The sequence below is a fragment of the Rattus norvegicus genome, chromosome 6 (assembly GCF_021556685.1).
Source record: "Rattus norvegicus strain SHRSP/BbbUtx chromosome 6, alternate assembly SHRSP_T2T, whole genome shotgun sequence".
Taxonomy (NCBI): Eukaryota; Metazoa; Chordata; class Mammalia; order Rodentia; family Muridae; genus Rattus; species Rattus norvegicus.
The window spans coordinates 128,908,678-128,934,741 of NC_141539.1; the positions used below are offsets into that span (position 1 = coordinate 128,908,678).

The window sequence follows — 26,064 nt, forward strand, 5'->3', positions numbered from 1 at the left end:
TATTTTTTTGGCAGTCTCATGTCACCCCACTGGTTTCAACCTTGAGCTTCTAATCCTCTTGCTAGGGTTACAGACATGTGTACCATGTCCACCTTTCCCAGCTGTCTTTAAATTTCATACATTCAGTGTTCTGTTATGACCATCACCCAGCTGCCTGGAACCTCGGTGTACTCAGCAAAGCTGTGGTAAAGGCATGTGACCTACTGACTACCTGATTACGGACACCATTCCATAAAGCTGCAAGAGAACCTATTTAGAAGAAAGGGAGAGAGAGAGAGAGAGAGAGAGAGAGAGAGAGAGAGAGAGAGAGAGAGAGAGAGAGGGCTAGTAGCAAAGTCCTAAATCATGTAGGGGTTGGTAAAATAGGTTTGGTCTCCATAACCTTCAGGGATGGAAAAGAGCATCACCTAGTGGTTCCTATGGATCATGACTTTTAAATATAGGGTGTGCAGCTGTGGACCTGACCCTACATTTCTTCTCTACAAGTTATTCATCGCACATGTTTTTGCAGCAAATGAAACCTAAGGCTATACAGAGAATTTTGTGGTGGTTGTTACTATAAGCATCCAAAGGCCTTGGAGTTAGTAGGAGAGTTCCTTGTCTCATTTGCTTGTTTGGGTCAGCTTGGCACAAGCCCATCCCCCCCACCAATCATTTTGATTTCCTCCTACATTGTAGGTCTTTGGTAAAGTCTTTCACAGATTGTCACCCTGTGAGGAGATGAAGAGTGTTGGAAAGGCTGGAAATGTAGGAGCTGCTAACAAGAAAGACTCATCATGGCAACAGACTTTGTGATTGGCTCCACACTGGCTACAAGTTTCACTTGCTTTACTATGATAGAATACCCAGACAGAAAGCAATTTAAGGGAGAAAGGGATTGTTTTAGCTCACAGCTTCAGATCATTGTCCGTAACTTTGGGAAAGTCAAGGCAGGAGCTTCCAACCCACAGTCAAGAGCAGAGAAAGAAATGAATGCGTGCTTTCCCGCTTGCTTGTGCTCAACTTGGTTTCTCCACTCTTACACAGTTGAGGGCCCTGTGTATAGGGAATGGTGCCACTCACAGTGGACTGGGTCTTCCCGCATTAATTAAAATAAGAAAATCCCCTACAGACATGCCTCCGGGCCATTCTCAGTGACTCTTTTCAGGGATGATTGTAGGTTGTGTCAAGTTGACAGTTATATCTTACTATTTATTGTATGACCTATGCCCTACGTGCCTAACTTCTTTGAAGACTTTGCATGCCTAGCTTTGTCTTTATGTTTAATGGGTGTGTATTCCTAGGGGCTAAAAGGATCCTCTTCAGTTGTCAAATGTGAACCCATGCTTTTATGATCTTAATTTTAGCTGCAGGACAGGTAGTGAGAAAAAATTGGTAGGCTTATTTCCAGTGAAGTCAAAAGACAATTGACCTCATATGTAAATTTCAGGAGAACCAGCCATGGAGTTCTTGACTGTGAACAGTCTGGCTAACTAGCATCAGCCAATGGGCAGTGAAAAGCTCCCTTTATTGGATGAGAATAAACTCTTGCACAGTATACTAAAACCTTATAACATCTAGTCACCAGTATTGAGGAAGGTAGGAGATATTTGGAGATGAGCCAGTAACTATCTCCTAAGGATTCCTAGTACCCAAGGCATGCTTAGGATTGTACCACTAGAGGGTGTCTTGTGCCACAGATTGCTCTGCCTACCACTATCACTTCCAGCTGCCAGACACCAACAAAAACACGCCTCCCTTAGAAACCAGCACTTGCAGAGATTCTCCCTGTGTTCCCATTATCTCTATCTGGGTGGAACAAAAGAGCCCCAAAACATCTCATTGGTGCTAACACCGCCATAGTAAAACAAAACAGAAATCCCAAAAACTCCAACCAAACAAACCCAACCAGCCAGAAGTCATCTGCAGCCAAGGTCGTTGGTGCAGCCATAAACATTGCGGATAGAATTATAGAGCTGCACAGAAGCCCCACTGATGAGTGCATCCAGGATTCAAATGAACACACCGCACCTCAAGGATACCCAGCCCCACCCATAGGAAATAGAGTCTTGCCATTAATCAAAGCCCACAGGGTTGGAGAAGACAGACGTTGCTTAGAAGCAGACAGACACACAAAGATACAAGGAAGAAAAGGTTTAGGAGCGTGATATCTCCAATGGGACAAAGGAATTTCCCTATCCCAGATCCCCCAAAGAAATTTAAGAGAGTCTTAAAAATGGAATCCAAAATAATGTTCTCGTGAACACTCGGGAGTACACAAGAGAATCCAGATGAACGGTTCAGTGACATAAAGAAATAGTTAAGCTCAGAATGAGACACTACAAAAGTCACAGATACCACGGGGAAAAAAAACAACAGCTTTTGTGGATGAAGAAGCCAATATATGTATTTTTAAAAATAACATTGAGAGTCACAACAGCCATCTAGATCAGGCAGAGAAAAAGAACATCTGAACATTTATTACTATTATTATTATTATTATTATTATTATTATTTTGTGTCAAAAATTGAAGCTAGCTCTTTGCCCGTGGTGGGCATGTACTCTACATGAGATGCACTCCCTGTGACCCGTCTTAGGCATGTAAGCCAGTTAGGGGTTGTGGAGTGAGAGAATCAAAAATAGGTTTATCTGATAGGACTGTTGATACTCTGCTATGCAAATATATATTCTCATTATGGTGATACTAGTGAGAGAAGAGATGAATAGAAAACGAAATTAATAAAATAGTGCAAACGTCCTCAAGTCTGGGAGAGAAACATGGACTCCAGCTCTAAGAAGCTCACACACTCCCAGCTGCACCCACAAGTGCATTCAAAACAAGTTGTTAAATATCAAAAGTGAGAGAATCATAAAAGCAGCAAGAAAGCAAAAGGGAATGCTTCTGTATTAGGCTGTCTTTTTCAGACTAATAACAGAAGTCTCAGTGGGAAGCTTGCAGTTCCCTGGAGGATGAAAAGACAATTTCAGATTGCTAAAGGCAAGTAAACAAATGAAAACCACAGGCACCTGAGAACATTGTATCCTCTTCCAAGCCGCGGTCAGAAATGAAGTCCTTAGACAAGCAAACCTGTCTAATGCTGTGATTTTCCATGGTCTCTCTTCCTTATTACAAGCTCACCGCCCTTAGTTTAGGGATTCCAGGGTTGCCTGGTCAGAAAGACACTTGTGCCATGGATGTGTTGGGGGGGGGGGACACGCCATGATGTAAAACTACCTCATAAGAGTGTCTAACAAAGCATACCCCATTCCTGGGTCGGAAAGAACTTTATTGGGTCAGTTGGGTACAAACACGTAATGGTGTGATGGCTCAGTGCCTTGAGGATCAGCCTGAGACACAGGGGAAGGAACTGACCTTACAGTCTTACTGTTTGTGCTCTACCCATAACGAGTGCTTAAATCTGTTTTAAAACACAGGTCACCTGAGGTGGCATGGTGAAACTTGACCAACAAGAGGACCGTGGATTAAAATTCGCAGAGGGGGAAAGTCCCTGTGTTAAGAGATTCCGCAGGACTGATTGCCTGGTTAGACATTTTGCGGCTATGCAGTGGGAATGTTACAGGTCTGGGGGCAAATTATCCTGGGCTATCTTTAGCCTCTTTAGTAGCCACTTTTTGCCTACCTCTTTGTGTGACTGAATTTACAAGAACACATTCCTAAAGCTAGCCACCAAGGTCTATTCTCTTATTTGGCCACTTCTTCCTTCTGAGGCTGGCTACCAAGGTCTAGCTATCAAAGTATTGAAGTCCAGCATTCACACTTTTTAAAAATTCCTGATTATAGCTTTCTTTGTTCTGTCACATACACACACACACACACACACACACACACACACACACACACACACACAAACAAACACACACACACACACTACATGAAATTGTTTCCATGGTAAAATGTCTTTGGGGTAAGCTAACCTGTGTTTCTAGACCACAGACACTCACACCTGACTCCAGAATAAACTCCTGTTCCCTCTGATGTGAGATCTGTGCTAGTGTGTTAGTGTTTAGAACAAATTATGCTTCAAAGCTCTCACCCAATCCTTACCAATGGCCATCAAAAGTTACTGTTTTTTTTTCTTCTGATTTTCATCATTCTTACCGTGTTTAAAAGACAACTTGGAATCCTGGCTGCTCCCTAGAAAGCCTCATGTATGAGGGTTAACCCCCTGTACCCTAACAAATATAGTAAAAAAAAAAAAAGATTCTCAACAAAATATTGGCAAATCAGATACAAGAGAACTTGAAAGGGAATGATGGGTAACATGTTCTTGAGGGACTTAAATGACCTTCTCAAGGATGATTCAATGCACACTCATCACTGAACAGGATCCATTAACCAACATCATCTTGGCATATGCAGAAAAAGCATTTGGGAAGTGTACATCCAGTCATGACCGTCTTAGTTACTGTTCTATCACTGTGAAGAGATGATATAACCAAGGTAACTGTTACAAGGGAAAGCATTTACTTGGAGCTTGCTTACAGTCTCAGAGGTTGGCTTGCTATCATCATGGCCAGAGCACAGCAGAAGGCAGGCATGGAACTAGAGGAAGTAGCTGGGAGCTACATCCTGATCTGCGTGCAGAGACAGATACCAGGCCTGGCATTGGCTTCTGAAACCTCAAAGCAGGTGGTGCTGAATGGTCACTCTGGGGCCAAGCCATTTTCATGGCTAGGGACTATTGTCATGCACACCCTGACTCAACTCCTCATGACCTGAGGCTATCACCCAACATTTCCCAACTTTGGAAGGGTAAAGAGAGGGGAGAGGAGATAGTTTGGGGGGAGGTTTCTTCCAAGAGCAGGGAGGGGTGGTGACAGTCTCAGCTTGGAAGGAGCACATCAAGGTCCCATCCAGGTGGGATAGGGGCTGGTAGTTTTCGGCCATGAAAAATTCAGTGACACTCTGGGAGGTGAAAACTTGTGGTCTTTGTTGGAGAAACTTCATGAGCCAGTTGAAAGGGCAGGAACCAAGGAGTAAAGTTAGATTAGTCATCAAAAATAGGTCTGCCGAGAGCCAGTCTATGGCCCCCAAGCAGTCAATTATCTGTCAAGTATTGTATGGTTTGTTTTATTTTTCTTTTGAAGATAACTTTATTTATATATACCATCAAAGGGCCTGGGTACAACAAAATGGTAGATTGTTTGCCCTGCATTTGCGAAACCCTGCGTTTCTTCCCCAAAAAAATGAAGAAGGAGGAAGATGAAGAGGAGGGAGAGGAAGAGGAGAAGGAGATAAGTTGTTCAGAGTTGTTAGTTGTAGTTTTATTTTCCAATTCTTTTATAATTTTTCTAAGACTTATGAGAATTTTATTTTATTCATCTTCAGCTTTTTATTCATTCTTTGTGGATGTCATATCATGCACCTCAATCCCACTCATCTCCATATCTGTCCTCCACCCTTACACCCTTTCCCACCAACCCCCCCAAAAGCAAACAAAGTCAAAACCAAGCTGCAGTGTGTCACAGGGTGTCCCATAGAGTACCCTCTTGCCCAAACAGCTTTACTTATAAATGTTCATTGCAGTGAGTCACTGGTCTGTTTTGAGGCCTCTGGCTTCTGTTACAGCATCAATACTGAGTTCTCATCAGGACTCATGTACCATGGAGATCCTACAGCTTTGGTCCTGCAGGACTCAACCCTTCACACGATCTAGCAGTTCATATATGGGGTGGATGTTGGGGTGGGTGAACTGGAAGCCCTGTATCTGAGTCTGGGTGGCCACTGCATCTGTCGGTCCACATCTCCTACTATGACCAGGTAAGAGTGAGGCCAGCTCACCAGAGTGCCAGAGCCAGCAAAGGCCAGGGCCAAATCTCCTGTTCTTATGCTCCCCCACCCCCACCAGTTCCACCAAGACCAGTTCTACTGCACTGTCCCGGTGAGATGTAGGCCCACTGTCCTGTTCTCACACACACAGGGCTGGCTCTCCTGTGCCAAAGCCAACAGAGCCAGCTCTACTGTGCTGCCTAGGTGAGGCATGGGGACTGCTCTCCCTAGTGCTGCTGCCAGTGATGGGCAGGGATAGCTCTTCTCAGCCCTAACCACTGCACAGCCAGAGAGCTGTAGGGCCAGCTCCCCAGCACTGCCCAGGTGAGGAGTGGGACAAGGTGACTCTAGAACATGGGAGGACCTGCTTTTCCTACCCTTCTAAGGACCTTCTAGATTCATCCACATACAAAAGACACATGACTGGAGAAGACAGAGGAAATGGCTTTGTGCCCAGCGACCTGATTAACTTGAGAAGGAGAAAGAGGCTAAGACCCAGGGACCTCTCTGTTCATTGGAGGAACTGTGAGTCCTCTTTGGCAAAGAAGAAATGACAGGGACAGAGGCTGGGGTCCTGCTCCAGCCCTGAGGAGGAAGAGTTCTACCAACTATCTCCTCCAGCCTTTCTCAGGCAAGTCCTGGTAAGACAGAGAGACAAGGCTCAGTGAGATGACACAGTACAACCAGAAGGGGACATAGTCCTCTCCCTTCAGTGCTGGAGATGAGACATCATGGAAATCTAAACAAGGATGTAGGAGACCCTGGGATGCACTGTGACCTGGAGACGCCACATACCTCAGGACAGAGCAAGACACAGACACCACAAAGAGAGGGATTTGCTGGTTGCACTCAGGCATGAGTGAAACTATCCCACGTTTAATGTCAGCAAGAAGAGGACACAGCTGGAACAGGGTGGTGAGGGTGACTGGATTTTGAAATCAATCATTTGTTACGGGATTTACCACTTTTCCCACGAAGAGGGGGCAATTGGTGTATTCATCTTTAATGACAAATAAGAAGGGCCTGTTGAAATGGATAGAAAAGTTTTGAGGCGAGTCCCTCTTACTCCAACTGGTGTTCCTTGTAGGTACTGTCACATCATCTTCGAAGGTCAGTACAGTCTTGTGCACAGCCTGTAGGGGAGGAGCAGAGGGAGGTTAGAGGGAGGTTGTACCCAACCCAGGCTGAAGCCAGGCTCCATGTGTAAGCCTTATCCATGGAAAACCTCACTGTGGTCATGTCCTACCCTACCAACCTCAGTGGTTAATAGAAGCCTTTCCCTCTGTTTCTCCCCATCACAGTCAGATTGCTTTCCTCCTGGCTCAGTCTCCTTCCCAAACCATACCTCTCATAGCCTTAGGTGTGGCATTGAGCTTCGGTGGGGCCCATTGTACTTCTTGTCATCTGTAAACATGTTCCCTTTTCTGTGTGTGCTGGGACAAAAGCTTTGAAGGTGATCTGAAACGATGCCTTTCTATATGAATATAGGTAAGTTGAGTCGCAGGGAATTAACAGCCCTGGGCAAATATAAAATTACAAGTCACCATGTCCCATTCAAGTTGATCCTTACAGGAGCATAGATTCCTTATCCTGCTTCTGATCACTGATCCTGTATTCTCCAAGATGCATCTGCGAGAACAACTGTGCCTCGGTGCCTCAGCCCCTTCCTCAGCCTCACATCTGATCTGGCCTCACGCTCTGTTTGGGCCTCCTGACAGCTGAGCTACCGTCATCATAACATGATCTCACCTTGCCGAGCTTCAGGGGAGCATCCTGTGTGACCCCTGAGAGGTCAGCCTCCTTGCTGAAGACCTCGGTGATGCCCAGTGTGCTCAGGATGGTCTTCAGATCATAGGTTGTGGCTATAGACAATCTGGGAAAGTACAAATCTGCAGTCCTGGTATGTAGGAAAATGTGAAGGAGTTATTTAGTGTTGTGATAGCGTCAACAGCATCGTCTCGTCCTGGCAGCTCCCCCACCCACCTCACCCAGGAAGTCCTCCAGACTTCTTGTGTGTGACCCCCCCCCCCCAGGCTAAGCCTCAGCCTCCAGGTTCCACAGACAAGGCAAGGTCCATGGAGGGTCTATGCTAAGGGGACAGATCAAGCATGTCACCTGTCACAGTCTGTCCTCATCTTGCTTGACTCAGCTTTCTGTTGGGAGCTTGGCCTCAGCAGGGGTTGGGCTGAGGTGAGAGAGAACCCTTTCAACAGTTTACCTCAGGCCCACAGGAGGCATGTATCCTTACTTTCCTCGGGTAAAGGAGAACAGGGCATGGAGTTCCTGACTAACACACAGGCTTAGTGATCTGAAATGGGAGGGCACATTTCAGAACTGTTGTCTTCCTGGGACCCAGTAAACCTCACTGGAGACTGCTGGGAGCAGGGCCTTCTATAGTCATACTCTGAGCTCTCTGTGGCTGGCCCTTTCCTGGTCTAGGCCCTTCCTCTTTTGTTTCCCATGAACTCTTCACCTTGACCTCCAATCCTGGCTGAGGTTGAGACCTGAGACCTGTCTCCTTGTTTTTGGTTCAGTCATTCATTACATATGCTGTTGTTGAAAGCCCTATGCTGGGCTCCGGATGCTGAGGATAGAGCGTGTCTGTGCCAAGGAGAAGGTGTTATTCTGGGCATCGTTTGGTCTCTGAGCCTGTCCTACACTGCAGCAATGAGCACTGGGCCTATCTGTAAGCTCTGGCTGATGGATACGGGCCAGTCTTGAAGGGCCCCAGTCATGTCATGGCTCAGAGGCTGGCTAGCCGTATCTGGCTCCCTAGAGTAGGGAAATCACCTTATGTCAATGAGCTGTAAGATATTTTCAAAGTGTCTTTGATTCAAGGTCTTCTCTAGCTCCTGCACCTTCCCTTGGTCGGGCAACATGAAGAAGGCAGTCGCATCGCCCATATAATGCTGTACCATCACCCAGCAGGACAGATCTAAGTCGCGATACAAGAAAAATCGGCCCCGCCGATGGATCATGGGCACTTTCACAGTGGTGTCCGAGTTCACGTGGAAGTCCTGTTCCACAATGCGTTCAACCTCGAAATCATCATACCATTTGCCTGGAGAGAAGAGAGGGGCATATCAGCTATGCGGGGTCAAGAATGAGCTACGCTTTGTGAGACACTCCCTCTGAGCCTGAACCCATCCGCATGTTCTGTGGCCCTTAAAAAATAGTCTGCACCAGAAGGAAGAGACAGAGAGATATATGTAGGTTAATTTCAGAGAACCTGGCTCCAATGACGAAGCAGGTTTATTTTGTCTTTTTGTAGCAGTTCCCTGTGGGTGTTAAATGGAGACAAGTGGGCATAATCCCATCTCCTACCTCACATCTGGGTATCTCTCTTTCGGTGCTCTTCTGTACCTTGTAAACGGTACTTAAGTAAGCATCCTGGGAAAACCCAGTGGGCACCTTTAAATCTTTGTCTCAGACCCACAGATATAGGGAAGACCCCCTCTGCTGTACAAGAATGTCCCCCATCAAGGCTGTCAGAGTGAGCAGGGTCCTCGGAACCCCGAGCCTTCCTAGCAGCACTGGACGGACACTAAGCCTCCCCTACATGTATCAGAGCTGAGGTCTCCTTGTACTGAGGTTTCCTTGGTGCTCTGGGCTGAATTGCTCCGCTGGGGAGCATGGGGAATATGACAGCTGTAGCCACGGCTACAACCTTCAAAATATAAACTGTGACACCCCACAGATAAAGCAAAGGAAAAAGAGAGATTTATTCTCCCTCCAGATCCAATCAAGACTGTACACGAACTATTTCCTTCATCCAAGCTTTGCTTCCTACTTTCCTGACAAAATGATGCTCAGGAACCTTCAGATGCTGACGGCATTTTTGGCAAGCCAGAAAAAGAGCTCCAGAGGAAGAGATTTAGAGTGTCCATGGCAAACTAGCCCTGTATTTAGAACAGTGGGCGACATTTCAGCAACTTTTGAGACACGTCTTACATACAGGGATTTCCCCCTTTCTTCATTTATAGTATTGGCTGTGAACAAATAAACCTTACCACACTGATAGAAGGAAAGGGGATCGATGTTTTTTTTTTTTTTTTTTTTTTTTTCTGGTCTCCACACTAAATAAGTCAAAGATGCATGCCCCCAAAGACAGACTGAAGAAAACGTGACCCTTGTCAGGGCAACTCACTCCTGGGAGGTTGAGGGATATCTGTTGTAAAGGCCTGTTAGCATGGAGGCTCACTTCTAGGAGGATGGGGGGGGTGCACTATTTTGAGGACCACTCGGTCCATGGAGGGCTGTTTCTGGCAGGCTGAGAGCAATGTCTGTCACAATTTGTGGCTCCTGGTAGGGACTTGGGAGTTGGTGGCCCTGTGAATACCTTCCTGAGGTGTTTCCTGCCTCGAGATGTGGGTTGGCTAGTGTATGTGTCCTGCTGCCAGGTTTTTCATTCCAGCCTGTCACTATCACGTCCACATCCTGACTTAGGTTTATTACCTCATCTGTCTTAATTCAGCGTTTTCTTTCTTTTAAGACCTTTTTCTCCTTTTACTTCATCCCTTGTGGTCTGGACAGTCTGTTTTCATATTCCAGAGTCCTGCATTTTAACTAGAATAAAAAAAGGCAAAAGTGCCTTGGGGGGCACATCTGTGGGATAGGTGCCTGTATTGATGCCAGGACATGAGTCGAGGAATCCTTGATTTGTAAAGTCTCACTTGATTTTGGGACTCTCCAGTCTTTAGGCTATCTTCTCTGATGGTGGGGGTCGTGGGGCTTTCTCAGGCTGAACAGCCACAGAAAACGTTCATTGCCTTATTGAAGGAGTTGTTCTGAATGGAAATCAAGTCACATCAAAAGGACCTCCCTAGACAGGTCTGCCCAACAGTCTAATTTGTAAAAAATCAAAAACAAAAACAAAAACAAAACCCCCAAAACTACCACCACCACCACCACCACCACCACCACCACCACCAACAACAACAACAACAACCACAGAAGACCATGAACAAACACTACCACCACCACCAAACACCAAATAATGAATAAAATGGTCTTTGGATCTGGGGGTGGGGGTTTATTTTTATGGACCTTTGACTAGATTTGAATGTGATTATATAATCAATCTACATATATGCTCATGTTTGTGTATTGTTCACATGACACTAGAAAAGCTTGTGGATCGGTGAGTTCTCACATTAAGTAAAGCTGCTAAGCTCTCCCAGAAACCTTCTACTTCACATGACTTAAGTAAGTCTTCGACAAATCAATTAGTCAAACTCACTGTAGATAAATGGAAAATGTTTTATTTTGCTATAAGAAAGCAACTCAAAAATTCTATGAGGATTGTCTCAAATTATTAAAAAAGCAAGAAAAAAAGAAGGAAAGATGAGTCACGTGCGAAAAATATCTAGGGAGTTTCATGTATAGGTGTGTGTTTGTTGAGACAGAGTCTCACTGTGTAGCTCAGGCTGGACTGAAGTTTATTATGTGGCCCAGGCTAGCCTGAAGCTCACTATATAGCTAGGCTGGTCCAATTCATAATGACCCACTGGTCTTGCCTCCCAAGGGCGTGCATGTCTCTGTGCCTGTGCGTGTCTGTGTTCAGAGGCACTTGCCACAGGTGCAAGTGGAGGTCAAACGTTGATTTCAGGAAGTCCTCTATTGCCCTCCACCCTAATTTAAATTGTAAAGTCGTATTTATTTATTTTTGCACTTGCATGTACAAGTCTGTGCTGGCATATGCATGCATACCTTTGTGTGTAGGAGTGCATGTGCCAATGGAGGACTGAGGAAGGTGTCAGATCTGCTGGGGGCATAGTAACAGGTGACTGTGAGCAGCCCAATGTGAAAGCTGGGAGGCCAACTCTGCAAGAACTAAAATTCTCAACTCTTTAGCCATTTCTCTGGTCCCTTCACCTCACCTTAATTTTTGAAATAGGGTCTCACATTGAACCTGGAGTTTGCTGGTTCATCCAGACTGGCCAGCAAGCCCCCACCCCCTGATTCTTTTATCTGCGTTCTCCATTGCTGGGGTTATAGTCAGTTGAGCACAATGATGCCCAACTTTTACATGAGTGCCAAGGATCCCAATTCAGATCCTCACTGGTGCACTGTAGCCTCTGGGATGTACTGAATTTTAATTATTGAGAAAAACAAGGACCTTAAACAGAATGTGTCTCTTCTAGTGTTTTTAAATGTTTGCTTTATAAGGCTGGTTAAATTAACACCTATTGTTTAAGTTACTGTATTGTTTGGCTTAGAGATATCTGTCATCAGATATTTCTAACCTCTCTCTCTTTCTCTCTCTCTCATCTATCTACCCATTTATCTATATGTGTTTAATGGCTTAATATGCTATGCATATAAGGTTTGTCTAAATGCTATAGAAAATTCATAAAGGGGTTGGGGATTTAGCTCAGTGGTAGAGCGCTTGCCTAGGAAGCGCAAGGCCCTGGGTTCGGTCCCCAGCTCCGAAAAAAAGAACCAAAAAAAAAAAAAAAAGAAAATTCATGCAAGTTAATAAATCATACTATCTTTTGTACAATGTGTTGCTCCTATATCTTAAACTCACAAGATGGGTCAATAAATTTCTTGGTGATTTCTTCCATCTGATCTCAATACCATTCCTATAGAAGGCCCCATAATTTGAGAGGTTTGTTGTTTAAACCCTTTTCTGAATCCATTTGCTTCAACTCAGACAGGAATTTTTCTGATGAGACATGTTCTACTTTAATAGAAAAATCTACTCAAGGCCACTCATACTGATAATCCTGTCCAAAGTCTGAAACTTTAAAGTTATTAAACTTCACTTGAATAATGAAATCTAAATTAGTATTAAAGAATCACTAATTATTACTGGTCTCTTTGTGCATATCTGTTCTACCAGCATGGAAGGCTCCAAGGACTCAAAGTTTAGGAAATCACCAGCCGAATCTACTATCATCTGAGCTAAACTTTGCCCTCATGAGAGCCTTTTCGGTGTTACACATGATTTAGTTCTACTCTGATCATTGTTTGGATCACAGACAAACAGGCATACCTGAGAAATGTGCTCCCGGCAGCTACACCAGTAATTAAAACCACAAACACTGCTTACTTCCAAAGTCCTAAGGTAATACTGTGTGCAATAAAAAATAAGATTGTTTTGGAAATTGATAAACTTTCTCTAGAGTTAGTTTGTGGATATTCTGTGGTGGAATAGTTTGTAATAAATGGGAGGCACTTTGAGAGGCCAGCACAGCAGTTCAGTGATGAATAAAACCAAATTAAATAAAAAAAATGGATGCCTGCCAAATTCAGCCTAAGTGCTCCTCCTTCTAGCCAAAACACATCACCTGGAAACGACTCCTTGATTTCCTTATATGTCCTTCCCACTGCAGAGTTAGATCAGAGCAAATGGGGCAGATCTCATCTTCGCAGTGGCAGCTAAGACAACTGAGGCCAAACCATAGCATGATCAACCAGCCAGGTGCTCAGAGAAAATTGTGTGGAGACAAAGAGAAAGAAATGGTGAGAAAAAAAATGGAGTCATGGCAGACCTGATGGTACACCAACTTAGATGATCATGGGTTTCAAGTCAACCTGGATGATACAGTCAGACCCCATTTAAACATAAACCAAACCAAACAAACCGACAAAAACCAAAAACAAAACACCCAACATACAAAATGGAATCACTTGTGTAACAAGTGGGTCTAAGGAGAAGGATCCACAGAATGATGTTAGAACCTTGGTTCCTAGTAGCATTCTGCTAAAGACTGTGTTATAATGCAGGCATATCTAGAGAATTTCCACACAGGTCCAACAACAGATGGGATAACATCCCAAGGACCCTTAAGAATGAGGGAAGGAAGAGTTGTTGCCATGAAACTGGGACCCTAAGCAATTAAAATATCTCTAGGACATCCTGTGCCAGGAGGGAGACAAACCCATAGCCCTGGCAGCTAAGGAAGAAGCTGTGTCCCAGGACAGAGTCAATGTCACAGGACTGACAGTGACCTCACAACTTCTACGCATGTGTAGTTTTGGACTTTGGTATCGTCTTTTCTATGAATCATCACCGTTACTGGCAAAACAGAGAGAGACATTTTCTCCCCCTGGTTCTGATCCAAACTGTTAAAAAAAAAACCTTTTTATCAATTCCCATCTCTTAGTGTTCCATTTAGAGTACCATTTACAGAAAGACGATTCTAACTCAGAGAAGATGGTGGTCTGGCTGGCTTTCACCCATCATCCCTACCTTACAGGTCTATAGATGCTACTGAAGTATTTCTGAGTGAGGAACTGAAGAGCATGTTAAGATGCCCTACCCAGCTACATTCTGGTACGTCAAGGAAGGATTTAGTACTGGGGCATGAACTCATATTCGGGTGGCTTCCTTGAGGCTCATTAACCCCGGTGGTCCCACCTTACCTTGGAAGAAGATGTAATTCATCAAGGCGAAATCTGTGTCTGCCTCCATTTCCTTGACCAATCCTCCTATTTTCCCATGGGTTTCGCCCTCTACATACTCATTGATCTGGTTTTGGGCTCTTTGGGTGTCCTTGAAGTTGAGAGCAATGACCTTTGAGTGGTATAGCCTCCTGACGTCTTCCACGAACTTGTCCATAAGCTTCAGCTTCTGGTCAGTGAACAGGCTGCTGTCCATTGTCAGCTGCGGTGTGTGGTCTGGCAGATGCAGGATATATGTAAGTTGCTGAAAGCATTCGTGGATGAAATTCTCGGGTGTTTCTGTGAGGTTGAAGTTCAGTCCCTCCAGGATCTGGTCATGGGTGTTGTTCTTTGCCCCCAGGGAGAGCATCAGAGAGGAAGCAATAATACTCAGCGGGGAGAATAAGACGTTGGTTTGTTTTGACCAGCTATCAGACTTATGATACAAGGTGAAGGTTATCTGGATGATGATGTAGGAGACTCGGTAGCAGAGAAGATGCTCCTTATGGTCATGGTCGTGTTCATCCACATCCATCTCCAGGGGATCTTGGGGCTGGGAGCCAGAGAAAAGGCAACACAGGCCTGCTAGCAAAAGGACTCCCTGTGAGACAGAGGATGGCATTGTCCTGCAAGACAGAGATGGGGACACAAGTCCTAAGTCATCACCCAAGATGATTTCGACACATGCAAAGCAGTGACATCCACGTGGTCAGATGTTCCAGTTATTCTACACAACACCGTTTGTCTTAATGAATGTGGTTTTCTCCTTCAAACACTCCTTAGGGTCTCATGTGTAGTATGAGTTCTTACGGGTGTTTAGAATTGGGGCCTGTAGGGATATTGGGATTAGATATGGTCATCTGGGTAGAACCATTATGGAATACCAGTGACTGTAGTGAAAGAAGCACAGAGAACACAGGTGCATTCCTTACCTCTTGCTGTTTGACGACTTGCCTCTCCCATTCTGTAGCTTCCATACAAGGACAGAAATGGAGAGTAAACTTTTTCCAGGAAAATTAAGAGCTACTCATGGAACTCGCCTCTTCTGTACCTCCCTATCGAATAGTCCTATCCTCTGCTGTGGTATCCATCAAATGAGGTCTTTAAAGGTCCGCTGAGGAGATGCTGCATTCCTGAGAAACCCATGCTGCTCCTGAATGTGTGCTTGAAATCTAATAAACTTCCTCTTATCTCCCTACTTTGGCTCATCTCTGAATCCTTTCTTTGATAGAGACCAGGACCTGGAGACTCTGGGCAAACTGTCTCATTCAGCCCCCTCTGTCCCCAGCCTCTCCAATTGCCTCTTCTGAGCCCAGGGCCCACACTGCTGCTCACAGCTGGGCACAGAGGACAGTAGGCCCCTCTTCCTGGTAATGTGAATGTAATAAATGCAAACATGTCACAGAGAACACTCAGATACATCCTCAGGGCAGTTCGTGGGGGAAGTGGGGGTGTGGGTTTAGCAAACTGCCAACACTTACGACCAACCAGGACCCATGAACCCAAAAGAAAAAGAGGGGACAGAGAGGGGTAGCTATCCCAGGAGTTAGTGCTCCCTTGAGGTTCAGGTGAACTTAAAGGAAGAGGGACAAGGACCCAGACCATACTTTATAATTTGCCTCTGAAAATCCAGAGCTGAAAGATTCTTTTCTCTTGTAAAATAGTTGAAAGAATAAATGTTCACACAGTCACCAAGCCCATGGCTGGGTCTCTGGCTCAGAGTGGGTAACCCTTAGGAGGATTCCCCAGGGCAGATCATGTGGCTGGCAGGGGGTAAGCTTGCCCAAGGTAGCTTCTTGCCTAAGCAGAACAGAGAAAGAGAAGAGGTCCAGGGACAAAAGCTGGTTATTAGATCAGTTCTTCTAAGCACACACTGTGGGCCTACTGTGTGCTGAGACACAAAACAAGACCTCTGTCCTCTTGGTTTTATCCATAATAGCTGAGCTTGGTGTCTTGGTTTCCTATGTGTAAGTGGGATATGAGCCCAGGGGATGGAGGCTGGCAATGCCCACCCTGAGGACTCAAGAGGAGGAAAGTGAAGGACTTACTGCGTAGAGTCAGCTGAGGCCAACAGGAAGGTTACAGGCTGGGTGTGTAACACTGGCTATCCCTTGAGGTCTTTTTCTGGATACTTATAAGCTGGTCTCAGGGGAGGGGAGGTGGTAGGGACTCTTGGGGAGAGCCTGGGGCTGATTGTGAAGCTGGTTATGCGACTGAGCTGTGCACTGCTATGACCTGAGGGCCTGGCTGTCGTTATAGTCAACCAATTAGAGCCACATGACCTGAAAGTAGAATAGAATATATCACCATGGAAACTGCAGCTCAGAGCAGGCAATAGGTGCACCCTGTACCCAACCTGACAGGAGACAAGACATTTTGAAGAAAAAGACTTCGTTATTAAATTATTGAAGCAATGGACCCCAAATAATTAATTCCCAGGAATTCCATGTTGGGTAAAGGGAAAGAACAAAGCCTCTACACCAGCCATAGTAGCATGGACTTACCGTCCCAGAAGAGATCACGTACGATTCTGATAACTTAGGCTGACATAATGTATTTCCTGGCTTGTGTTGTGTAGTGCCTTACTCCATGTTGCTGTGAAGAGACACCATGGCCACAGCCACTCCTATAAAGGAAGCCATTTAATTGTTTGCTGGCTTGCAGTTTCAGAAGTTTGGTCCATTGTCATTCTGTCAGGGTGCATGGTGGCATGCAGGTAGACATGGTGCTGGGGAAGTAGCTGGGAGTTCCACATCTGGATCTGCAGATGTAGATAGCATTTGGCCTGGCTTGGGCTTTTGAAACCTCAAAGTCCTTCCCAAGTGATAGATCTGTTTCCTCTGAGAGGCCCACACCTATTAATCCTATTCAGGTAGTGCCACTCCCTAATAACCAGGCATTTCAATCTATGAGACTTTGGGGGCCATTCCCATTCAAACCACTACACATATACATATCGCCTATAGAAGTCTTAACATCGTCATGGAAAAGATCATGAGCAACTAGGACTCTTTTCCTTCTTGGTTTGACTAAACTGTAGTAAGTCCATTTCCTTTTGTCAGTTTGAGATCTAGTGTCTGTAAGACATGATTCTAAGGGTTCCATACAACAGCTGTTACAGAGCCCGCTGGAAGGGAACCCATAACTAACTGATTCCCTGGCTGGGATAAAAGGAACATTCGCATTCTGGATCCTCCCTTTCCAAAGGAGTTTACTTTCCCTTACTTTCACCTTGAATAAAACACTTGAATGCTTTGGTTCCCAGTTGGTGGAACTTGTTGGGAAGGATTAGGAGGTGTGACCTCACTGGAGAAGTGTCACTGGAGGTGGGCTTTGAGTTGTCAGAAGCCCAAGCCACTGCAGCTCATTCCCAACCCCCACCTCTGCCTCTGTCTTCAATTTGTGGATCAGATGTAAGCTCTCAGCTACATGTCCTGCCTGCTGCCATGCTCCCTGCGATAATGATGGCCATCCACTCACACTCTGGAATTGTGAGCAAGTCCACAATTAAATGCCTTCTCTTATAGGGGTTGCCTTGGCAATAAAAATGGAAATAAGAAACTTCTCAACTCCTCCTTTCTGTCTTTTAATTATTTAATCATCTGAGAAAATGAACCTATGCCATTGTCTCAGATGACATCAGGACAGACTCTTTTTCCCCCATGGTTTGACAGATCATAGTGGAGAGCCCCTGGACACCCTTGTCTCTCTGTCTCCAATGTCCCCATACAGAACCTTAAATGGCTTCATAAAGACCCCCCAAAGGCACATATCAATCTTCCCCAGTAGGTAGCGATGCACAAGTTATCCAACAGAAAGTCAACCTTGCCCAAAAGGGCTTCTGGATAGCTAAGAGCTACCATATAGTGTAGGGGTTCAACAAAATGGGAAAGGCTCAGCAGAACTCTAATAAGTCATCAAAATGGTGTAAAAATAACTCATGTAGCTCAAAGGAGCCTTTAAACCTGAGGTGCCTGAAGTAGGAAGAAATTTACCAAGGGTTAAACTTTCCTGAGACTCTAAAACAAAGCTTAAATTCTCACTTCTTGGCTTTCCTGGGTCGAGGTAGAAAAGCTGTGGAAGCCTGCTGAAGTGGAAAGTCAAGAAAGATCCCCTCAGATGCTGTCACTTCAGTAGCTGTGTGGCACCTTCCAGGTCTTAACCATTTGGGGTCAGCTTGCTGTGAGCAGCTGATATCCAAAATGTGTGCTTTTTCCTGATTCGCTTGGGAATTTTTAGATTTAGAGCTGGAACCCTGACAACCCTAACAAGCTAGGTGTGGCCACGCATCCCCAATAGGTCAATTAAACAGTTGAGTATTAGTGAGAAGCCAAGAGATTTATTCCTTTGGTATTTATACTGGAAAAGGGAATGGGAGCCTGGAAACATTCTTCCTGACCCTAGCTCATCAGGTAAAGCATGTGGTTAAGCAAAGAAGCCCAGGTCAACCTGTGGCCCCACCCATTGCCCCTATAGCCCCACCCATTAGCCCCATGGCCCCACCCATTATCCTTGTCTCAGCTCCCTCCTATGTGATAAGTTCTTAGAACTGTAGAAAATCTCATCCTGGGAGACAGGTTACTTCTATCCCTCATTTTCCTTCCCCTAGCAGGTAACCTGGGGAAACTCCAATTTCCCGGACCCATTGTCTCAAAAGTTTGTACCTCTTCTGACCACATAAAGGAGAGATGTAAGGGTCTCTTTGGAGTATTTTCTTGCCTGACAATCTACCCAAATAATAAAGCTGGCGTATAGTAGTACCTGCTGTGTCAGCAGAATGAAGGGTTTAGGTTTTGTTGTTGTTGTTTGCTTGTTTCAGTTTTTGTTCTTTTGTTTGCGAGGTCAGGAAGGCTCAAGAATGACCCACATCTTGTCCACCATCCTACTACATCTCTTACTGCGGGTTTCTATTGCTATGATAAAAGCCATGATTAAAAGCAACTTGGGGAGGGGTCTTAGGGTTTTTATTGTTGTGAAGAGACACCATGACCATGGCAATTCTTACAAAAAATTTAATTGGAGCTGGCTTGCAGTGTTGGATATTTCGTTCATTATCATCAAGGCAGGAAGCATGGCAGAATGCTGGCAGACATGGTGCTAGAGAAGGATCTGAGAGTTCCACATCTGGATCCACAGGCAGCAGGAAGTGACAATGACACGTTTCCTCCAACAAGGTCACACCCACTCCAACAGGGCCTTGCCTCCTTGAAGTGCCACTCCCTGTAGGCCTGTGAGAGCCATTTTCATTCATTCTCTTGCAGGAGGAAAGGGTTTATTCAGGTCACAGTTTCACGTCACAGTCTGTCACTGAGGGAACTCACTCAAGCTAGGAATCTGAAGGCAGGAGCTGATGCAGGGGAGTGCTGCTTACTGTCTTGCTCCACATGGCTTGCTCAGCTCTATCATAGCGCCTAGGACCACCTGCCCAAGGGTGGCACCACCCACAGCGGTGTCTAATCAAAAACCAGTGACTACAGACATACCCACAGGCCAATCTGATAGAGTCTCTTTCTCAGTTAAGACCCCCTCCTCTCACGGATGTCTAACTTGTGTTGAATTGGCAAAAGCAACCATGACACAAGGCCATACAACACGCCCTGCACTCAGACCAGGGGCAGATCCTTCGTGGTGACAGACACCAATGCCTCCTGAAAATGGTATTCTCTAAAGCTTGACCTCTAGCCAACTCCTCTTCTTATTCCTAACTTCCCACCGGCAACAAAAGGAAAATGACTGCCTGCTTCCTGGCTTGGAGAATTACTGTTCCTGAAACACTGTCACCTGGAAAGAACTGGAAAAACAGAGCAGTCCTATGTCCCCTAGGAAGAGCAATGGGGCCTTGTTTCTGAAGTGCTGCCAGCAGTGAAAACAGTAGGCTTTGGGAGAGTGGAGAGGCAGAGAGAAGCCAGTAGTCTATCTACAAGGCAACCAAGACAAAGGGAGGATTCCCCCACTCCCTTCCCCATCTTTTTCCTCTTCATCATTTGTCTCCTCCAATTCTTCCTCCCCTCCCCCTCCCTTTCCACATTCTCTTTCTCTTTCTTTCTTCTAAGATTCCTACTTGGGGTGCACGTGGGGTGGGATGGGGTGCTCACTCTACTTGAAACTTGTGACATATGACGTAGATACCATTAGGAAGTGTCTGAAGCATGTCCCTGAGGTGTGCATAGGCCACAGCTGCAGATCTCCCTCTTGGCAGGAGGCAGGCCCAGGTGTGCCATAGCACCCACCTTAGAAACCCCTGCTAGAGTCTGCACATCTTAAGACAGCACCCCTGTCTTCCAGCTCAGACCCTGACCTCCCTCCCCGCAAGCAGATGAGTTCATCAGCTTCTTCACATCTCCCAAATGGGCTGTTTCATACTCTGGTCTCTGGACATGGGTCTGGGGTGGGGAAGAGTTGTCTCCTGTCTTCCTTCCTTCTTGATCTTCTGGACTGGACTTGTCTTTTTGTTTGGTGGCCTCTTTGTTCTTTATCCTCTCTCTCTCTCTCTCTTTCTTTTCTTCCTTCCTTCCTTCCTTCTTTTTTCTCTCTCTCTCCTCTCTCTCTTTCTTCCTTCCTTCTTCCTCTCTCTCTCTCTCTCTCTCTCTCTCTCTCTCTCTCCCCTCTCTCTTTCTTCCTTCCTTCCTCTCTCTCTCTTTTTCCTTCCTTCCTCTCTCTCTCTTTCTTTCTTCCTTCCTTTCTCTCTCTCTCTCTCTCTCTCTCTCTCTCTCTCTCTTTCTTTACACCCACTCACTGGTTCACGCCGACCTCTGAATCATTTCCTCAGTGGTAAAGAAGTGCTTCGTTATTCTCAAACAAGAGCCCCAGTGGTTTGCGTCTTTGTCCCTTGAGGACACGATGTCTCTGTGTGTGGGGAAAGGGGTCTTTGAAAAGAAAAGATTAAGTTTTAGAATCTTACCGTGAGAAGGTCGCTGAGGTTGCTGAACTGGGGCTTCAAAGAGTGAGAGGAAGCCGCGGATACACAAAGAGTGACAGGGCCACTAGGCAGAAAATGAGAACACCCGCCTGAAGGTGACAGCAAACGGAATGACTGTTCCTAAATGACTCCGAGGGCCAGAGTCATTATATCTTTTGACTTAGGCCCAATAGTAATTTCTGGTCTGTGTCTTGAGAAACATGGAAGAGGAAGTTTCCATTCAAAGGCACCAAGTTTGTGTCATCTGGGAGGAGAGCTCTGAGGCAGGGCCCTCAGCATGACGCCATCTCTACCACCATCTCCATGTGTCGACACAGCTTGAACAATTGTCCCGTGCATCCCTGGATTCAACCCAGTGTGCAGAAACAAAGATGGTCCAGACCACCCCATCGTGACATCATGACGACAGGGACCTCCGTGCTGACACTTGCCAGTGAGAACCCCAAGACTGGAGGGGTGAGGGTATGCTATGGTCAAGTGGGAAATGGAACCTAGGCTGCCTGACTCTCTGCTTAGTGGGGTTGTGATTAAGGAGCTCAGTCTAAGTCCACTGGCCATCTTCGCTTTGACTATGGGCACCGCAGAGCCAAAGTGCTAACTTTGGGGCGTGGTAAGGGCTGGTGAGATCATGCATTCTACTTGGGGTATGGAACAGCCCAGGGTTCATCATCTTGTTTTAATGGTGAGGGAACTAAGCCCAAAGGAGACGTGACAATCACCTATCACCCTGGTCTGACACCTGGATATGGTGGTAGACACAGAGCCATTGCTTCAGGTCCTACCTCAGTGGACTCAGGTGACTGTCCCAAGTGTCCATGAACTCGGTGGCTGAGCGGGAAGCACATTTGTTGGGCTCCTGTGTTCTTACACATCTCTTGTGTTTATGCTGTCAAATGATAGAGGACTTTCCCTTACATATCAGTTTCTCCTTTGTTGCTGAAATGAAATGCTGGAAGGAGGGAGGGAGGGAGGGAGGAAGGGAAGGAAACACACTGGCCTTTACTTCGGCTCAGTTTGAGGAGATATATCCCACATGGTACAGATAGTGTGACTGTGGGACCCTGAGGTGCCTGGTCACATTGCATACATAATCAGGATGCGGACAGCTATGGATGGTGGTACCGAGGGGTCACTCTCACCTTTTACACAGACCAGAGTCCCATAGAATTAAAGGAGAGTTAGAGAGACATAGATAGACAAGAAAGTAAACATGGGTTTCCTAAGATGGCCGCCCCTCGTCAAAAAATATTTTGAGGAGAAATGGCAGGAGGTGTGGGAGCAAGAGTATAAGCGGGACCAGTAGGGAGAAGGGAGGACCCAGGGGCACTAGGAAATCCCCAAGTCAATGTCTGTTTAGTGGATCCAGACTTAGGTTTCACCTACCCCAAATATATACCTAGTTGTTACTTCCCTTTTCTCTGTGGCTTGGTCTTCTGCCTTCCCCAGTGGTTCAATTTCTTTTTCACCTCAGGGACTGAACTCTGCAGTCTCCTAGGTGACCCCCCACCCTTTTATAGAAAGGTGCCATCTACATTTAGGTAAGACTTCCCATCTCCGCTAATCTAATCAAGGACCTCCCTGATTGACAGGCTCAGGATCCCTCCTGGGAGATTCTAGATCCTGTCAAGTTGGCAAAATAAACTCGTCAGAAAGAAACTCAATTATATCACTAAAATCTAGCACTTATTCTGAGAGTCCTAGCTGAGGGGAACAGGCAGAGTGGTTTGCCTTTACTGCACGTCTCTAATTTCGTTTGTTCCGTTGTGCTTTCCTTGTAAGTAGCGTGATGGAATTTAGATCTATTCTCATCTCTAAATGTTTCATGAATCCAGGCCCTTCTGTTCTCAGATAATGTACAATCTGCACATTGGCTCTGCTCGAGTGCCTTTGACTGCTCACAGCAAAGGCACCTGGGTAGCAAAGGCACCTGGGAAGCTAGTGATCAGGGCACCTGCCCTCCCTCAGTGTAAACTCTGTGGTGACTGGCCCTGCCCGGAGCTCCACACTACCAGGCTATTCTAAGGAACCCCTTATGGTAGGCTGTCCTTGCCTGCCCTTGTTTATGTGAGCATGCTTGCGCATAGAGGCCAATATTAAGTGTTGTCCTCTCTTCCTGTCCGTCTTAATTTTGTTGAGATGGTCTCTCCCTGAACCCAAAGCTCAGTAATTAAGCCAGGCTGGCTAGCCAGCAAGCCCCAGGGATATGTCTACCTCCGTGACGCTGGGGTCACACCCAGCTTGTATACTAGTGTTGGGAGCTCAGGCCCTTGCTATCTTATGCAGAGCGTCTCACTGTCTCCCTGGCCCCTCTCAGTGTCATTTTCAGATCCCTGTCAGTGCTTGGGTTTTGGTTAATAGGTGTAGATGCCCTTGAGTGGCACTAATGAATCCTGACTACAGAGTCATCATGGGCTGGATTGTGCTTCAGCCACAAGGAGCCCAGACCTCAGTGACTGACTCCAGAGGAAGCTGAGTTCTTTATTATTTTACTTGCCTCACATAGGAGGAGCCAAGGTGCTATGCCATCCTGATGACACGGAGATGGGCTGAGGGAGGTCTTCTTTCCCTCCACTCCTGGTTTAGAAAGCCTTGATGCAATTTGCTAATGGCTCTTCAAGTGACACACTGTCAGTGACATGTAATAGCAACAGTGCCACTCTGAGGACCTTCTCTGCCTCTCGTGTTATCACTTGGCCTTGACCGGTACCAACCGCTAGAGACAAAGAATAAAACTGGTACCACCACTGAGTCTCGTTTGTAATCAAACTGCCATTAGAATGACTAATTTGTGCCTGCAGAAAGTGGAGTTTCTAGATGCAGACTGGCTGAGCTAGTGGCATGCACTTGCCTGGGGTGGGATGGAGACCACCTCCCCACCGCACCAGAATCCAGAGAGATTCTGGTTCTCATGGAAGCGCCAAACAGAAGATACTAATATGTTTACAAATGAGAAGTCAGAGACACAGAGAAGTTGAGACACCTGCCCCAGGTAACACAGACGTCGAAATGTTTTAATGTGTCTCCTGACTTGGCTGTTTCTGTGCCCTTGGTGGTGAGGGAGCTTGCCACTGAAAGAAGATCTTTCCCTGAGTCCAATACCAGGAGCCTTCTCTTAGCTTTTACTAAGAGAAGGTGCTGGCAAGGAGTTGTTTACTGTGCTCCTGGTAAACCGGCAAGGAAGGCAACAACCGTGCTCTGCCTGCAGGGGGCGCCTGAGAGTGTTTGCTGTAGCTCATTTCTCAGGGCTTTCACAAGAGTGAGATGCACACACACTGCCAGGTTCTGTAATGACTGATATCCAGAGTGCAGCACTCCTCCAGGGTGAGATGATCCTCAATCTTCTCACCCCAGGACGGAACATATACCTGTGCTCATTTTTTGAACAAATGTTTGTCACTGGCTTTGTACATTATTAGTGAAAACTTATGGGTTTGGCCTGAGCCTCTACATAAGCTCTGACACAGTGGAGCAGGCAAAAATGGCATTGGTTACCATAAATAAAATAATCAAGGAACCAAAGGGAGTGATTCCAGAGCCCACTAATTTCTCCTGAAGACCGGAAATTCTAGTTCGTCTGGATCACACAAGCACGTAAAGCAACCCCTCTGATTTAGCTAGGGGCAGCGCTCCCCTTCCCACCACCTCAAGGTGTCCTGATGTAGTCTGAGAGACAGGGCCGCACCACACAGAGGTAGAGCATGGAAGGCCATTACTGTGCCACCACGCACTGAGTCTGCTTCCGTGCTTCCTTGTCACCTGTCCCAGAGTCAAGGGTGTCCCTGCCTGTGGACGAACAAGCCTGGAGTACCTAGTCCTGCAGCAACTCCACTGGTAGCTTCGATTGGGCCAGAGAAATTGAGGTAGTTGGATCAGCGTGTAATTGAGAGGTCTGATGCTGGATGGATGGGGTGTGTGGACAGCGGGCAGCCAGACCTGCGACCAGAAGACCTGCATCCCCGGCTACGTAAAGCAGCTCAGTTAACCTGCTACCCCGAGGGTCAGAAAACACCTGGCAGCATAGATTGATAGGAGGTAGGAGGCTGGGGTGGGTGTTAGCATCTCTGCTCACTGGGAGAGGGGCTGCTTTAAGGAGATGTGTGAGTCCCTCTTCCAAACACCTGGGCAGGACAGAAAGGATAAGGAGCAAGCTGTGGTCCTGCTCCCGTTCCATGGAGGAAGAGCTCAGTTGTATAGCTGCTTGCTTTGTCCTGAAACATTATCCTCTGGAGGGAGATGGGAGGCTCATGTATGACAACAGAGAAGGCGGCTCATAAACCTATAAAAGGTATGAGGTAGGTCCTCCCTGACCTCCAAGCCCCTCCCTGACCATACGAAAGCAGTAAGAAATAGCTGGGGAAAGAAACATCATCTGCAGGATTGCCTCCAAGTTGTTCAGGGCACTCCCCGGGTGCAGTTATCATGGACTCGTGCTGGGGGTGGGCTTTTCAGTGATGCAGCTGCAATCGAGCCATCTAGACTCTGTCAATTGCCCCCAATAAACTCATTGGCTCACCGAGCTAGACTTGAGTGCAGTGATACATTGGTACCCTGCCTGGAACGAGTGAATGTTTTGTTCACTCCTCCCTGGGAAAAGTCACGCAGCAGTCTTCACCAATAATCTCCCCTAGCTGTCCTCAAGAAACTGTAGGTAAGATGGAGGGACCAGCTATGGTGAAGTGAAAAGTTGGAATGGGAGAGGATGTGGCCCTGCCTTGATGGAATATGGGGAAAGCGAAGTTAACAGCTGGCTCCTGAACTGTCAGCTCTGGGAGCCCGTGAGGGTCACCATGTGCTGTGGCCTCACTGGGCATGGGGCAGAAGACAGAGGAGGAGAAGTCACTAGAGAACATAGGCACTTGCTGGACCCTGGGTCTTTGAGCATGAGCCACATGGTCCCCTCCATTTTCCAGAGGTGACAGATGTTTTTTAAAGCACATGGTTTCAGGACCAGTCTATGGTCTCAGCCACAGTCCTCTGCCCACAACC

At 46.4% G+C, this 26,064-nt stretch overlaps 1 protein-coding gene across 1 annotated transcript; it reads right to left on the reverse strand.

Moving 5' to 3' along the window:
• Nucleotides 1-6,606: 6,606 nt before the first annotated feature.
• Serpina1fl1 (serpin family A member 1F like 1) lies at nt 6,607-24,975 on the reverse strand. The gene is made up of 7 exons (XM_087555133.1): nt 21,061-24,975; nt 16,664-16,785; nt 16,208-16,441; nt 14,142-14,785; nt 8,562-8,832; nt 7,521-7,668; nt 6,607-6,904 (listed from the first exon to the last, which is right to left on the reverse strand). The coding sequence occupies exons 4-7, from the start codon at nt 14,779-14,781 to the stop codon at nt 6,710-6,712; spliced, it is 1,254 nt and encodes a 417-aa protein (XP_087411259.1). The 5' UTR covers nt 14,782-14,785; nt 16,208-16,441; nt 16,664-16,785; nt 21,061-24,975; the 3' UTR covers nt 6,607-6,709.
• Between the last annotated feature and the right edge of the window lie 1,089 nt (nt 24,976-26,064).

Excerpts from the sequence above, each read along its gene's own strand:
- Serpina1fl1 (XM_087555133.1), bottom strand. The coding sequence starts at position 14,781 with ATGCCATCCTCTGTCTCACAGGGAGTCCTTTTGCTAGCAGGCCTGTGT. Across the intron at positions 8,833-14,141 it reads GAATTACATCTTCTTCCAAG|GCAAATGGTATGATGATTTC; the intron begins GTAAGGTGGGAC and ends TCTTCTCTCCAG. Across the intron at positions 6,905-7,520 it reads CTCCCCTGAAGCTCGGCAAG|GCTGTGCACAAGACTGTACT; the intron begins GTGAGATCATGT and ends CCTCCCCTACAG.